Source organism: Thunnus maccoyii, chromosome 6 (genome assembly GCF_910596095.1).
Source record: "Thunnus maccoyii chromosome 6, fThuMac1.1, whole genome shotgun sequence".
Lineage (NCBI taxonomy): Eukaryota > Metazoa > Chordata > Actinopteri > Scombriformes > Scombridae > Thunnus > Thunnus maccoyii.
In genome coordinates this window covers 26,938,623-26,955,629 of record NC_056538.1, presented here as the reverse complement: position 1 = coordinate 26,955,629, position 17,007 = coordinate 26,938,623, and the positions used below count along the sequence as shown (strand labels likewise).

At 43.0% G+C, this 17,007-nt stretch overlaps 1 protein-coding gene across 3 annotated transcripts in view; it reads right to left on the bottom strand.

The window, feature by feature from the left end:
• The window catches only part of fndc3a (fibronectin type III domain containing 3A), a 52,637-nt gene that overhangs the window by 9,460 nt on the left and 26,170 nt on the right, over positions 1 to 17,007 (bottom strand). For 2 of the 3 annotated variants that reach the window (XM_042415417.1, XM_042415419.1), the window contains exons 4-17: positions 9,594 to 9,670; positions 9,259 to 9,505; positions 8,764 to 9,063; positions 8,104 to 8,162; positions 6,671 to 6,837; positions 6,515 to 6,574; positions 6,289 to 6,427; positions 5,027 to 5,080; positions 4,808 to 4,932; positions 4,429 to 4,603; positions 3,694 to 3,780; positions 1,587 to 1,725; positions 941 to 1,009; positions 692 to 810 (exon numbers count right to left, since the gene is read on the bottom strand). In XM_042415417.1, coding sequence (XP_042271351.1) covers positions 692 to 810; positions 941 to 1,009; positions 1,587 to 1,725; positions 3,694 to 3,780; positions 4,429 to 4,603; positions 4,808 to 4,932; positions 5,027 to 5,080; positions 6,289 to 6,427; positions 6,515 to 6,574; positions 6,671 to 6,837; positions 8,104 to 8,162; positions 8,764 to 9,063; positions 9,259 to 9,505; positions 9,594 to 9,670 — 1,817 coding nt within the window. Of the gene's footprint in view, positions 1 to 691; positions 811 to 940; positions 1,010 to 1,586; positions 1,726 to 3,693; positions 3,781 to 4,428; positions 4,604 to 4,807; positions 4,933 to 5,026; positions 5,081 to 6,288; positions 6,428 to 6,514; positions 6,575 to 6,670; positions 6,838 to 8,103; positions 8,163 to 8,763; positions 9,064 to 9,258; positions 9,506 to 9,593; positions 9,671 to 10,756; positions 10,981 to 17,007 lie in introns of those variants that run through there. The other variant, XM_042415418.1, reaches the window with a different exon arrangement.

Sequence of the window (17,007 nt, the reverse complement as noted above, 5' to 3'; positions counted from 1 at the left end):
TGAATGACAATTTCTCATTAAAACTTACCATAAATAGAGCGCATATCTAGAATTATTCATGTAAAATTTATCAGATCAATCGTGGGATGTGGTGAGATTCGCGGCTTGCTTGCCCCTAACTGTTACATTATATGCAACAGCCGAGAAAAACGTGTCAATAATAAGGGAGCAGATAGGAACACAATGCGCAATTATCTGGGTTTATATAGCTGCATTGTTGAGTGGACTGTAATAGCTGGCAAGAGAAGAGTTGACCCTGCTTTGTAATGACATTGTAAGTCCATTTTAAGTTAGATAAAGAAATGATTAGTAATTAGATTTGTGTCATTGTTATTTTTATTTAAAGTCACTTTTTTGGCATTATTGCCTTTAATGGACAGTTGAAAGTGAAGAGGCAGAAAATAAGGGGAGAGAGAGAGAGGGGGGGGGGGGGGTATTATGTGCAACAGAGACCCCCAGCTGGAATCAAATCACAGACATCTCGCTGTAACCTTTCAGCTAACGGGGTGCGATTCGCTTTCAACTTTTAACCAGCAGTCTTTGTACTTGTCTATTATATTATGTATTTAATAAGACAGGTGAGATTTTGCGCTCCCCCTTCTACCGGCGGATCAAATCGAATGGTAACTGATCGGCAAACTCTTTGAATTCCTGTGTGAGGGACCACGTGTGCTGATGCTGAATGACTCACCGGGCTCTGCCCCCCCTCGCTCATGCAGTAAACTCGTGTCTGGTAGGAGCAGCCGGGCTTCAAGCCTTCGCACACATGCTCCGCAGCTGGCCCTGAATACACCAGCTCCCATGACAGACCTTAAGTACAAACACATTTCAAAAAAAAAAAAATCATTTTTAAATTATTGTGGGTCACTTTCCAAAACGTAATTTTCCTTTTTATTTCAATAACTGTCAAACATTTTCTTTATCACCGCTTGTGACTTACCGCTTAAGCCTTCAGACAGCTCCACAACATACTTTGTGACTTCTGCTCCACCGTTATCTTTCGGGGGCTCTAAAGTGTAAAACAAATTTAAAAAAAATCATCATCAAACAGCACTGACCGAGTTCTTTAACTGGCTATGGCAGACTTCATGTTGCAAGCTCAGTTTCTACTATGCTATGCAAGTCTGGAAATTGGAAAAAAGAAGCAATTCAGCCCAATTAGTTGTGTGCTTGACTAATAAAAGCACTATGATACACGGGGAGGGATTAGATAACATAACTTGCTCCATCTCAAAACACTGGACACACTGAGAAATTTGACAATGTTTTCAGAACAGCAGACATATTTTTTTCATTTTAAAAACTGGAGGAAAAGTCCAGGCACAGCAGTGAGTGATGTGTTTGTTCAGTGAGGTGTAGGAAGGATTCATGTTGATGTTTGAATTAAGGAGAGAACTGTCATTCATCCATTGTACAGACTGTTTGGTATGTCATCCGTCTCAGGCGGACTCATCGATGGTCTCGCCGGAGCACAATGAGAAAAAGTGAACTGTGCGCTGGTGTAAACTGGCCTTGTCAGGCTGTCGGCCGCGTGCGAGACTGAAAAGTTTTGATAAGGGAAAGGGCAACTGGTAGAAGATGCTCACCCCAGGCCATCTTGAAGCTGTTGGGCAGAACTCTTCCCCTGATGACAGGTCGGCAGGGACAGCTGGGTCTATCTGGGTTTGTGACAAACTCTACCACCTGGCTAGGGTTACTCTTCCCCTCGGAGTTGTATGCCGCCACCTGGAGGGGATGCATGAATACAGACAGCGAGGAGTCAGAATCGGCTGTTAAATAAATGTCGTTATGTTTCTAGATAACAAGCTAGACTCAGAGAAGGGTGATGAAGGGATCGGGGGAGACGCAGTGAGTATAAGAGCTGAAATATTTCAGGCACGGATGCAATGCGCCACACCTCCAACACCAACTGCGTCTTTGTCGTGTGTCAGCCGTTGAGTTTTGCACTTGTGACTACCTCTGTAGCCGGCTTATTGGAGGAACAACTCTGCCCCACTGCTCCGTGTCGGTACCTTTTATACAGAACAGCGAAGCGGATTAAAGGCGCAGTATTCCCGCCTTGAACAGGCTGTGTTAAAAGGAGCTTATAATGTCCTATAATGTTCGTTCTGCTGCAGCAGATGTGTAGTGCTGGTGTATTCAGGCCGTAACGCACTCCGCCTGCAGCTGTAATGGCCTCAGAAAACATTATCAAAGAGATACAGCTCCCTAAATCGACAGATATATTTCAACAACATTGTTTCGATACCACAAATACTGCAATCAAAAACAAACAAACAAAAAAAACAGGCAATAAGCTTTAGTGGCATTTGCATTTCAGCGTGGCACATCTGCGATAATATGGTAAATAAATCTCTGTGAGCCTGCTGAGTACAGCTCATCCACACGCTTTACCAAGACGAACCTACTCAGCAGCCAGCCTCCCCTCACCCTGTGTGGCTGGATGATTGGAAATTAGGGAGGGAAGGGAGTCTTGAGAGTGACTAATAAACATTTCTATAATTTATGCATATGGTGGTTTGTTTAGGTAAACTAAACAAACTGCTACATTTTCGTCAGTCTCATGTTTAGGGGGTGCTGTAATATGGATTTTTCCAGCACCTGACGTTATCACTTAGTGCAGGCAAAGGACGACCGTTAAGTATCGAGCTGCTTCGAATGACTGTGACGCAGCTCCCGGCTTCAACAGATGACTCAGTTTAATAGTAGCACAGCTTTTTAGCCAAACTGACTATGACAAAGTTGTGAAATATATATATAATTCATACAATTAACTTCTATAATGAAATATAACTCTACTCTGTTTTTAAAAAGGATAGGTCTATACATAAGTATTGATTATGTATTCAGCATGAACGGCCTTAGTGGGAACTGAACCACGAACCCTGGCAGCGTTAGAGTCACATTTCTAAAGAGTACGCTTTGTTCCCACAGTCAAACTCTGATTGCAGACACATTGCACAGGCTACCTGCGGCTTCACCGAGCCGAGGTTTTTTTTTTTTTTTTTAACACCTTTGAAAATCTACCTGGAATTGATCTGATGACTCATTTAAAAACTAGCAAAACTGTCAAGATGGTTCACTTTTGCTTGAACGTTTCTCGTCAGAGCTTTGAGGAAAAGGAAAAAAGATGAGGTGTTTGTACAAATATACTGACTCAATCTATTTTTTCAACTTGATTGCATCTATTCAGATTTTATTATGAGCATCATTCTTGCAATAGTCTTTACTACAGGTAAAGGATGGTCACCTGTGATTCGTCAGAGCCATTTAGTAAGTAGTCCATAGTCAGACGGTTAGTAGAGAAACAATTTAGAAGTGAAAATGTGAGAATAAGAGAAGAGGGGAACTGAGGGAAAGACAAAGAGAAAAATAAAAGTGACATGGAGAGAAAGACAAACTCATTACAACCAGCCAAAAAAGCTACTGTGGCTCCAACATTTTTGCTTGACTAGCTTCTCACTTGTACCCTGCATGTGATGAGCAGTGGAGTCCTCCTGTTTATGCTTTCAGTTGCCCACCGCCATGCTGGCAGAATCCTGCAAACGGATGAGTCATAGGACCACTGTGGTCCTCAGCACCCTCCCTGCCTGAAGCCTGTCCCCTCCACTCATACACACACACATTGCTGCAGCCTAAATTGAACCTGTGGATCACCGGCTTTGACTGTAAAACATCACAGGGCTCCCTTACCCGAAACTTGTACTTGGTGCTCCTGTGGAGGTTCTTGATGGTGCATGAGAGGTCATCTCCATCGTAGCTTGGCTGGAAGCCATATCCCTGGGACCAAGACAAATGATAAAAGAAAGAAAGAAAACAACCAGGTGAGCGATGACTTACAAGACAACCACTGTAGCACAGAAAACAAAGTGGTCTGCAGGAGAAAAACAGCTACAGGGGATAGGGGGGGGACTTTTTTGTGTTTTCCCTGGCAGGCACTATGTCTGCAGGAATCTGCTTGAGAGAGCACAGGCAGTGGTGACAGTAGCTATGAATGTCACATAATTTTAGAGGAAACTGTTTTAAGTGTCACAAAAAATAAGATGTGGATTAGATTTTTTCCCCTTTCGCTGGGTGTAAATGTATAAGTGAGCTCCTCAATGCGGTAAGTAGCTACATGAGAATGTGAATCGACCAGGAAAATAGATGTCTAACATTGAGAACTGTATGTGTTTTGTTAATGGTGTTCATATTTCATGTTGTCTGCATATAAACTCAAAGAAATACACTGTGAAATACTGCTCTCCAAGAAGTAATGGCTCTGCAACTGCAACAGGCACCTTACATAGAAGGGACACAATCTGGCCATTTTACAGAAAAAACTTTTAGCTGCAGATACTAATGCGTCATTTATGCATTTCAATGTCAACTTCTTCTATTTAAAAAGGAGAAAAAAAAAAAAGTTCATAATGAGGTAGTGAGTCATACCGAGCCTTCCTCCTCCATCTCCAAAATATAGTAGATGTCATCCTCCTTCGGAGAGCTAGTGGGCCTCTGCCACTTCAGACACAGCCAGGTCACCCCCGCCATCTCCAGCTCTGGAGGGAAGGGTGGCAATGGCACACTGCATGAGGTGAACAGGTCCACCACTTCACTGAACTCGCTGGGGAGGGCAGAGAGAGAGAGAGAGAGAGAGAGACAGAGGATGGGAGAGAATGGGAGAAAGAGACAGGAGAGACAGGAGTGAGAGACACACATGTGCACACAGATGGGAGACGGTGAATGGAAGAAATAGTGACATAAAAACAGACAACAAGGGAGGGTTGCCGTCCGAGAAATAAGCCGTAAGCGTGTAAAAGGCGCCCACCTTATACCCATGTCGTTTTTGGCTGCGAGGCGGAAGGAGTATCTTGAGGCTGGTGAGAGCTTGGTAAGTCTGTACTGCTTATGAGAGCCATAGTAGCACTGTTCATAAGCCCCAGTGCCCTTCCCCTTCAGAGAACAAGAATAAGTCACTAAAAATCTCAACTGCATATAAAACATCAAGGCACATTTATTTCATGTAGAATAAAAAAAAAAAAAATACCTCATCCCACTGAAGAATGTAGTTTTGGATCTTGGAACCGTTGTCACATGGAGCCTGTAGATAAACCATACCAGGTGTGATTATTACATCTTAATCAGATAATAAATAGTATACACATACCACTTCATAGACCAGTCTGTGAATGAAACCTTCTCTTTTTCACTCCGTATGCCTTTAAAAAGTAAAAACTTTAAGGAAGGATTAAACGCCTATAACTATTATTATTACTCATATCTCAATTATTATTATTCTTATTGTTGTTGTTGTTGCTGTGCTTCTCTGAGTCTCTCTGCCCTCCCTTTTTCTTTCTCTCTCAACCCGACCGGTCGATGCAGATGGCCGCCCACCTAGAGCCCGGTTCTGCTTGAGCTTTCTTTCTGTTAAAAAGGGGAGTTTTGCCTTGCCGCTGTCGCCGAGTGCTTGCTCATGTTGGGTCTCTGTAATGTAAAGAGTACAGTCTAGACCTGCTCTATGTGAAAAATACCCTGAGATAACTTCTGTTGTGATTTGGCCATATATAAATAAAACTGACACTAGCTACAGAGAAGCAATCTTCAGTAACACTAATAACAAATAAGATGCATCCAGGTGTGCACACATTTTTTTTTTAAAGATTATTTTTTCAGGCTTTTGCCTTTATTTGACAGACCGTATAGAGACAGGAAATGAGGGGTATGATATGTGGTATGCGCGTTAACCGTTAGGCCACCAGGGCACCCGTGCGAACTTTTTTTTAAGGTTTAATTAATCAAGTGAAGGTTTGCTGACCGTGTATTGTCGTTCTTGCTAAACCCCCACACGTCTACACTCACACCTGGGAGGTGATCTTTGCAACTACTTTTTACTGCTAGCAATTAAGTAACTTTAATTAAGCTACAGAAATACCACACTGAATGAGATCTCAGTAACAGCAGCAACATTTGTTGACTGTTTCTCAATCAATGTTTACTCTTTTTACCAGCCGTTTTATATCATTTGTAAGGTGTGACCTTTTAGTCATTAACCAATTTCTCCTACATTTAAGCTATTTAAGAAGACAGATGCATGTGTGGCTAGAATCAGACGCAAAACCTGCATTAAAAAAGGTGCTATGGGTACCACTATAATTAAACAGAACACTAAATTATATGTAACACCTTGGTATGATTACTGTAAACATAGAGACCATGCTATTTCTAGTGTTTATAATGAATCCTGTTGATTTCTGTTATATTGCTGGTTCTTCTCCATCCTCCTTCCATCAATCACCCTTCTGTTTTTACCTTCCACTGCACTGCAATTGTGTTCTTGGTCCCGCTGGCCTTCCTGGGAGGATTGGGAGGATCCGGCTCACAGCTTAATGTGGTGAAGCTCACAGCCTCTGACGGGCTTCCCTGTAAACAGTTACACATGGCCTGGACCCTGAGGAAAGAAGACCAAAGTGGTTACATGTTCCTCTGTGTATTAACACTGTAGCTAAAGCAAAAGCAGGTGGATGGTTGCACCAACCTGACGTGATAGTCTGTTGCTGGTCGAAGGTCTTCTAAAGTTGCACTTAGTTCTTCCCCACTGCATCAAAGGACAACAGGAAAAAAACTTTAGTGTTATTTCAACTAACTATCAATGTAAAATCTCTACTCATGGCATCTTGCTGGTAATGCTCACCAGTACATGCTCTTGTACTTCCCGTCTTTGCCGCTAAATGAGATGGAGACCTCGTAGCTGAAGGGCCCAGAGGGGCTGCAGTCATCCTCCATACTGCCGTTCTCACTCTCTGGTCTGGTGGGAGCACTCCAGCTCACTACTGCTCCTCTGGCCTGGATGTCTGACACCTATCATACGAATATTTCATTTGTCACTATCGAGTCTACTTAACACCATCAAAGCTTTTCATTGAATGAAGCTTTTCCCCCTCCCTCTAAAGCACAGCACCTGCTGAATCCCAAAATACTTATCACACAATTTTACTAGCCTAAACCTGAGTCCAAAGAAGACCATGTCATGTAATTATTCTTGTACCAAGTTTCAAAGTCTTATAAGTATAGCAAGACAAGATATTATTCTTAAATTTCCAAAATCCTGACCAACAAAAAAGAAAAAAAATCACATAGCTTGGTAGAGGAAGAGACAGGGATCAAAATATTCAAACTTATGCCACTTTGGGAAAAGGTTTTCCAGCACTTGGCAGGATGTGCTGTGCAAGATTTTTTCATTCTGTTTTGAGGAGATTTAAAAATAGCCTGAGCTACACTGCGGGGGGGGGGGGGGGGGGGGGGGATTCATATATGGAAGAACTCAATGAGGTCAAGTCTGTATCTCCTCCTCCTCCCCTCTGCCCCGGGGGCCCACCTTACCCCTTTGCTCCCTACAGTTCACTTCTCAGTCCTTTAACAAACCAGTGTGACAGGAAAGAGGGGAAATAAATAAATAAATAGCCTTTCCACTGTATTAGACCCCCCCCTCCCTTACAGTTTATCCATCATCTTTGCAATAGACTTGTTTTGCTACTTTTACAAGGAGTTCAGACCTTTGTGACAGTGTATGACAAATCCCATCTTATATGAGGTCAAGGAAATACTATTTCTAGTTGTACTGATTCTCATCCAGCTGCTGTCCAGATTGCTGCTGTGAACTTGTTCTTTCAAAGAATAAAAACACGTTTGTTGACTTTTGCATATATGCATATTCCTAGCTGATTATTGCCCTGAGTCTAATATTCTTATCTTATATTTTTGAGCTAAATAAATGCTTGTCTATGAGCTGACCTGCAGTAAAATAAAGATATGAGACCTTGCTAATTGTCAAGTTAAAAAATCAGTATTTCATAAATTTTAGTAAGTGCCTGCATAGATGTTTGGCACATGTGGGAATAGAAACCCCCACATGGATGCTAGTCAGCAGGTCTGACTCCATTAGCGAGATGTCAGCAAGAATTCATCATGGATGTTAATAGAATGTTTAATGAAGCGACACATTTGCGTCATTACCAGTTTTCATGAACACAGCGCTGATAAGAGTCACATAAAAATCATGCGAGTTGTATCAATTAGATAAAAGAAAAGAACAATTATGATAATATAGCAGAAGTGAATACTAACCACTGCTTTACTGATGGTACTCAATAGCGCTTGCAGGGCCTGAGCTTCCTCGTCCAGCTCTGAGGAGAAAAAACACAGACATAAAACGTCACCGACTTTATGAAATTGAGAGAAAAATCTTTTTTAAAGTGCCCGTTTCTATTTAAATTTGACTATTTCTTCAGGATCCTATGTGATCTGCAATATTTATCTCACTATTGTAACGTTTCTGTGTGTTATTTCTGTGCTGTGTGCTTCTTTGACAGTTTAGTAATGGCTCTAAGTTTGCACCATCTACAGCATCAATGAAATAGCCGAAAACCCCAAAACATTTTTTATTAACACTCCTTAACATTTTAGTAGCAGATTGCTAACATTCTTGTGTTCCTAGATTTTAGCATCTTCATTGAGATGAAGTTTCTTTTTCCTCCACTTTCAAAATTGACAGTAATACCTTAATTATACACTTGTTTCACCAAATAGCAGTGTCCATGATTAATGAGTAGTCAGAGTTCACGCAATCAAGAATAATGTCAGCCGTGTTTCTGATCCCTCTCTGCCACCAGCCACTGTGGCGCCATTCTCGGCGCTTAAAACACAACACAACATCCCAACATCCGTGTTGGTTGTAGGGCCCCGATAGTAAACCTTGACGAACCTCTAACCTTCTAACCTCCTTACCTCCTGACTCTCCGTTTTTTCCCCTGCCTGTCTGCTTATCAGGGCCGGCCGCCGCGTGGCTGGGCTGTCCCTGCTCCGCCTCCGGCCCTTTCCCTCCGACTCCGTTGTGAATGTCCTGCGTCGGCGGGCTGCTGCAAGTCTTCTGCGGCGAAGGGGGAGGGCTGTCCTTCACTTGCCCTCCTCCTCCGCCTCCCTGACGCTCCTTCAGTTTCTTCTGCAGACGCTCGTACGTTTTGCTAGTTCTGTCGTCTCTGTGGACAAACGATGGGCGTCCGTGTTGGGAGTGAGAATCTGCAGAGACTGAAGCGACAAAAAAGGTTACTTGTGAGTAGGATATACAAATAAACAGGGCAGTACCCTCGGTGATTAAGAAGACTAAACAGATTGACTCAGTTGATTGTAGAGGTCACCTGTGCCAATAAAGTACTGGAGACAAATAAATAACATCTTAATATAGCGATACAACCCAGACGCTGACTGCTGGCTCCGACTCACCCTGCTCTGAGTAGATATGAGCCGGATGGTACTGGGAGATGTACTGAGAGCTCATGTCGCCCACGCCCCCCGCCATGCCCGTGTACAGGTGGGGCGGCGGGGGCATCATGGCGGGGTGTGGGATGAAGGCAGGCAGGTGGGCGTGGGGTGGAGGTGGAGGGTGGTGGAGAGGGGAGTGGCCCCCTGGGTGGAAATCTGGTTGCTGAGGTAAAACCAGAACCCGCCGCACTCCGTTTTCTTCTATGATCTGAGAAAACAAAGGACAGAAAGTGGATATCAAAAGCTACTCTTGAGTTCGACGATCAGAAACGCCAGACTGGAAACAGAGTGCCTACCTGTGAAACGTATCCAGGAGGCACATAGATTGGAGGCACTGAACCATTTGGAGACATCATGGGAACCTGAGCAGGACCTGTGGAGGAGGAAGGAGAGAGATCAAACACTTTCCCCCCGGGGCAAACACCTGCTTCATCTGTAAATGTGCTGAAGCGTTAGAGCGGTGTGCTGAAATTTCAGTCCAACCAGGTTCATTCAAGCCCTCGCCTCAGTCCAACTGCTAACAAATGTTCTCATACCAAACCTAATTATTATTATTATTGTTATAACTCTCTCTCTCTCACACACACACACACACACACACACACACAAATGAATAAGTTTTTTCATCTGTTTGGTACAGTTAATGACTAAACACTACAGTGGTAGTATTTAGAGTCTCTAAATACTTCTAAGTACTTCAGTAACCAAAAGTCTCAGTGGCTGTTGCTATGGAGAAGATGCCAACCAGAAACTCAGAGCTGTAGCACATTCATAATGCTTTGTTGTTGCAGTCAGGAACAAAACACCACACATTAGTTGATGAATTGATTAAAACTGGCTCAGATTCCAAAGTTTCCAACAGTATGTGAGCTTTGTGATGGCATGAGTCGAATTCTCTTCTAAGATTTGTGCATGTATACAGTTTTTTGAAAGTACTTTTGACTTTTTAAATCAGAGAGCCACTTTTCTACTCAAATAATACATTGAGTTTTACTTCCATAACCCTGGTCACTCAATATAACTCTTCCCACTTTGTCACTCTACGGTATATAAGACTTTTCTACCTCAGAAAATCCCCACGTGGCTGATTCACTCTTCTGAACCAGCTGCATTTTCACTGATTATTTCATTATGACCAAGAAAAAGACAAAGAAATGCATTTTTTGGGTTGGGGGAATCTTGGCAAATGCAAGAAGACCACTTTACAAAAGTGCTGAGAAACAACAAATTTTCCTGCGTGGCTGAGTTGTAGTGCAGCGGCTTAGCTCAGCTCAGAGAACTGACAACTCAGCAAAAAGCCTGGGAGAGAGAGAGAAAGAGAGAGAGGGACCTCTGGCCAAGTTTGCACATTCGCACATTTCTCTTTTTTTTTTTTATAAAACTAAGACATAAATACTAGGACCCCGACTCCACATGTCTCGCAGGCGAGCGAAAAGATCTACAACACACACACACTGACCTCCCGGCGGCCCGCTTGAGGAAGAGTTTTCCTTCATGTTGTCAAAGCTGGTGCAAGCGGAAAGAAAGCACTTCTAAAATGAGCAGCCATACTGGGCCCACGAATACAGAGGCTGGCCTGTGTAACGATACATTAAACCCTCCCACTCCCGGACCCTAGCGCCGCCCCCTCAGGTACTGAGGTCCAAGCACCACCTCTCAGGGGAGAGTTGATATATTGCTTATGCAGCTGCCAGTTTGTTACTGGCTAAACTAATACAGTCTAGTACGACAACACCCTGCAGTAAATCTTACCTTCTGAAGTTTGAAAAGTTGTTGAAATTGGTTTTGAAAGGTTCAACTTTATGATAATTTTGCAGACTATAGCTTGTGGTGTTGTTTTGATTATATTGCTTTATACTGAGTTTACTATAATTTCAGGGTAGACTACAATATTTGCAACACATCTCTATAATAAAAGCATCAAACTAGAAACATTAAGACGTTCATGAAGGTGGGATTTATTACAGGGCTGCATTAGTTTTATCTAAGTATATCTGATAAATTAGCGACCTGAGTGTACACGTCAACACAGAACGACACCGGTCCAAAGTTCATGCCGCACGTCATAGCTGAATATAGAGACTGTTTGCAAGGTTTACATACACAGGTAGTTGGTTTTTGTAGATGATGTAGTGATGCAAAACACTCAAATTCTAACCTATTATTTATTATAGGCTGTTTGTAGTCCTCTCCCACTGACACAGTATAGCATGCTATGCCACGACCGACTGATTTGACCCAGGATGTTGCAGGAATAAACATATTCTACTCTCAGCCGTCTTATTGGTCGGCGTTTAACGTGTGGTAATGCACACAACAAGAGAGCACCGCTATTTAAAGTTTTGCTATTTATGCTTTTACATATTTTTGTAGATCCTGTATAGGTTTCTGTGGTTTCTGTGGAGTTAAGTTTTATATTTCTGGTCTTACTTTCATCTAACATACAGCAGCCACACTCATCCGTTCTGATCTGCTCTCCTACATCCTACTGAAGCTGTGTTAGCTGTGTTGGGTTAATAACGATGCAAAACAAACACTTTTTGCATCCGCTGCTTAAGATTAAAGCTTTCCGGTTGTAAGCCTCGATAAGGCTTTTTTTTTTTTATTGTGATGAAGCTACAGTAAATACAGCGATATTTTCCCCTGAGTGTGGTGCCCAAATGCTATCATCTATACAATAAGATATCAACATTTCTCTACCAAAGTTTTAAATATTTTAAAGGGAGGAATTGATAAAGAAGCATTTACATTGAGCTGGTAGATGAGGAGTACAGTAGAGTAAAGTTTTAAAGCCTCAGCGGGGCAATTTGGTTTACAGGCAGCAGTCCATAATAATAAATACACAAAGAATACAACAAGTAGTAAAACCTGTAGGTGACAGGCACTTATTGCAGTTTTTATGAACCAGAGGACGTCATCAAACTAAGAACCACCTTTTACCATTGTGTCCTGTTTTATTGAACACTACTCATACCATGCTCATATAACCCACGATTGCGCACTTCATGGCTCAGCCCAGGTATCCCGGCCATATGGACAAATGCCAGTATTGAATTACCGTGCCCATAATTTACCAGACGCACGGCACAGTGGTCGGCGATGGTGAAGTGTGACTCAGGATGACAGGGCCGACGTGAAGTAAAAAGAGATTTAATGTTTGGCCCTGGTGTGTCATTCTAATGTAATATATCTGTAAGCAGAGGTTAAATTGTATTTACTGTTTTTGTTTTTCATTAGGATTGCAATAACCTAATAAGATGGGTCGTCTCGGAAACTTAAAAATGAACAGAGTTCAAGTTGGTACAGGCCTGGATTAGATCTTGAGACTGTATCACATATCAAGCACACAATAAGACTCTGTACAGTTTCCCAAAACTGTGTGTGTACTGTGAGCTACTAGATGCACTCTTCATGAAACTTTTTTTTAATTGATCTTGCAATATATTACTTTCTGTTGGTCGAAAAAATTTGTAATTCGTATATTTGCTAATAAACTTCATTGGACAGACGGATAGTAAGTATTCCTCTTATACTGAAATCAAAAAGGGCAAAGAGCTTTGAAGCTCCTCTCAGCAGACTAATAGGCAGTGAGTCATTTTCCTACCTAAGAACACCGTGTGCAAGGACAAAAATCTCAATTCAGGGAGCATGAGAGAGCTAAGCCGGGAATTGAAGGCAGTCACACTGGCTCAGCCCTCAAGATTTCAATATAATTCGAGTGAGGGTTCAAAATATGTACCGTAAAACTCCGCTCACTTTTAAGACCAATAAAATGTTGAGTTTATGCCACGCAGAGTTCTGCTGTGCACCTGCCTGGTGACTGATTAAGGCAAGTTAATGCTGCCAATGCTGACTAACAGGAAATCTGATGAATCACATTAGCATCCTATATGCCATTGTTTGCCAGTTTAGAATAAAAGGCTTTTGTGTGTGCTGACTTGGAGAGTGTAGGGAGGAGAGTACCAGCAGAAAGAATACGGGTGAGGGAGGTAGGATGATGGACCCACACACATTGAGGTGAGAGAGAGGAAAAAAAATAGAAGAGAGTAGGGTGGAGAATTGGGGGGGGTGGGGAGGGAGGGGAACACCCACTCTTTTACATCAGACTGACGCACGAGTGCTGACAGAGATCAGATAGAAAAGGCCACATCCCCCCCCTGAGTCAACTGGAGCATTGGTTGTGCTGACGTGGCCGTGGAGTGCCAGCCTTCCAGAGGAAGCAGCCACGGGAAAAACATCAGTTCTCCTCCACAAAAAAAAAACGGCAGGCTGCCACTGAGCCAAGAATAGCCACGCAAACAAGCTGCCCATTCTGGCAGAGTAAACAGAGGCTAGGCAACACTTTGGGAACGCCATCATCTCCCGTCAACATCATATAACCTGTCCTCACCTCCCCCGCCGCTTGGGGGCAAGGCGACGGGATCAACTGGTGCGGCGTGTCTGAGTCGAAAGGGGGGGCCGAGAGGTTATGGCGGGGAGATGGGGATGATTGTTTAGGTTGGGTGAAAAAGCAGAGAGACTTATCAAAAGGCCGGGTGCATGTCCGCACACATTCATACATACACAGATCGGCGAGGGTGGTGAGGCCACTTTGAGCACCCACCTGTTTCCTCTCGTCTGAAAACGGATCGAGATCATAACAAACAAACTGGAGAGGGACTTCACGCGGGTCTTCTAAGGCGTACGGCAAACAGATGAAACTTGGCAGACGTGGCTCTGAAATGACGGCGACAATCCGAGCGACCTGTCGGGTTTAATCGGGTGTACAAATGAACCTTCAATTAGATAAAGAGAATAAAAAAGAAGCAGGGGAGGTGAGCTAGAGAGAGGCTTGCTGGATTAAGAGAAGGATGTAAGAACCGAGAAATACACACTGACGGAGGGCGAGAGTGACACAGGTAGATGGAAAGACAAGAGAGAGCGAGTGGTTTCATATGGGAGCTCTCAACAAGTTCTCAGTGGCGACATGATGAACTGTAAGCCTATAAAAGATGAAGCAGACTTGATTATTAATCAGAGCTAATAAACTGAGAGGATAGGCAAGGGAAGGCAACTGACAGAGGCTAATAATTACAACCGAGCATGAGAGAGAGGCTAAGTACTGAACTGGCAATAAAACAAAAATACCTATTCGACCGAGTTAAAACCTTAACCTTGATTTTTTTTTTAGATAAGACACTGTGGCGAATGTCTCTCTCTCTTTTCATGGCTTATTTTTCTTGGAGGCAGGAAAGAGTTTCCATCAATTAAGAGGGTAGTAATTTGTAATAAGCATAACATTCTATTAGCAGATTACGGAGCCTTGTCCATGACCGGCCTGCTTCTCCACAACATTCCCATTAGCATCAAACCACCACCACCAATCCAGGCAGATAGAGGAGGGTTAAGCAAGAGGAAATGGGCAATCTGTGCTGATCTGTGTACAAACCAGAGCCTGGAGGAAGGAAGCTACTGTTTTTTTCATTCATTTTTTTTTTTTTTATAGGCATTAGTAAAAATTTGTCTGATATTTCAAGACATCTGTGTGGTTCTTGCAACCCCCACCGGCATGAATGACGTTTACAGGAGGGGGGAGGCCGTCAGTGATGTTTCATACTTGTGCTTGTTTCAGAACATCACACTGTTGCTGCTGCTGCTGCTCTGAGACAGACGTATGCAGAACGAGAGAAGGGATATACCCACAGGGGCCTGATTTTTAAAATTATTAATTATCCATCCAGGATATGGAGATTCCACTCTCAAACCACTGTCTTCCTGTAACAACAAGCACAAACCCTGTGATGTTGATAATTGAACAAATATATAAAAAAAAAGCGGAGTGGACATGTCATCGCCCTGTTCCGGACATCCTGCCCCTGATTAAATTAGAAGAAAAACAAAAGCTTTTTTTAAAATATATATATATAAACACCTCTCTCTCATCTTTCTGTCATACCCTCTTTACCCTTTCTCCCTCCCTCTCGGTATCAACGTAGCAATGGGAGAATGAGTCACGAGCTCAGTCATTCTTAGAGCTCACTCGCTGCAGAAACTGTGAATGAACGGGTGCCTCTGTGTGTGTGCTTCTACACGTACATGTTTGTGTACGATGTCCTTGGAGTTGGGTGGGGGAGGTGGTGAGTATAAAAATAATGTGCTAATGGGGCTAATGTGTCTGATATTTGCCGTCCCGATTATGTGAACCGTATGTGACGGGTATTGTTTTTGCGAGAGAGGGTACTGGGGGGGGTGAGGAAACATGCGACCGTGCCACAGTTGAGATGAGTTTTAAATTTGGATATGATCATGTCTAAATAATAAACTGATCACTGGAACCACCGTAGCTGTGTCACCTGCCCCCACTGGCAAGCCCAGGGTCTCATGATGGTTACGTTGTCCTTACTGCCCAAACAATGAAACTCAATATCAAGGCTTTGAATAAATAGAAGGAGGGGAAACTGAGGGACAGTGTCCACAAGAACATAATGAGAGATTCTGATATTTTTTTATTTGACCATTTAGTTGAAAATAAATTGGAAATAATTTAGTTTTTGCCTGGATTTTTGCAGTTTATAGCCTGTGTTGTTGTTTTTTTTGCTGTATTCATGTAGTGTCACCTGTAAATCATTCTGAAATGTAAGGCTCTTGAAAGGATGAACTTATTATTAGTATACACCAGCTCTTTTCTATCAAGTTCCTCATTCAAAACAAAAGACAAATACATTCTGGTACATAGTGTCTCAAGTGAAGGTGACTGTGTGTCATGACTTTTAAACCTTTATTGATTAGCAACGTGTTATAAAAGGTTTTCCAATCACTTTGATGCACCGACAGGGCACCGGATACATTTTCTTCCACTTGTTTTGACGATGCCACTGGAACTGTTTTACCCGAATCCTAAAAACTCAAACTTTGTCTCAAACAGATAAATGACTGTTGACTGGGAAAATGTCTATTGTAGCCGTAGTGTCGGATGTTCAACAGTGCACGTCCTTGCTGGTCAGTTTCACCCACAGGGGACATGACAGTCTCAAGTCCCTCTGATAGAAAATAGACTAAGCACATCTGCAGCACCATCAGGAATGAGATGAAGTGTTTCACAGCTATGGCATCGGAGATAAGGGACAAGTGGACAGATGGGTTGGCTGACCAACCGGTATCAAACAGAGAGAAAAGGAAGAGGACACTAGAGCAACATGGCTACAAACTGAGCCAGCTGTATGCATGCACGTACAAATGTGTAGACACACACATGCACACACACAGACACACTCTTTAGTTCCCTGTCCAGATGCCAGAATGGCTGTCTTGGCTTTTGTGGGAGAAGGCACATCTCTATCAGGCTCAATAATCCCAGAGGAACTACACAGTGCTTTCAGCCATAAACCAGAGACTGAATCACACAAAGTGATGTGAATCATTGGCGGGCTAGGTCAGAATAAGAAGAAGTGGATCTAATCAACCCGATGGTCCTAATGCTGACTTGTCTCATCATCAGTCACAAAGCATATCGGGGTGGGCTATCGCTTGGTGCCAGTGATACAGCTTTCAGATCTACAGTGGCAGACGATGAGAAGGGGCCGACCCAGGGAACGCTGGGAGTTTGGGTTGACGCTATGAGGGCATTTCCACTAGCGAGCAGAGCTGCCCTTATGGCAAGTAGGATGATGCTAAACGGTCAGTCTAATTATCCTCTGTTGCTAAAGGCCCCTCCTCTGAGCCACGTATAAA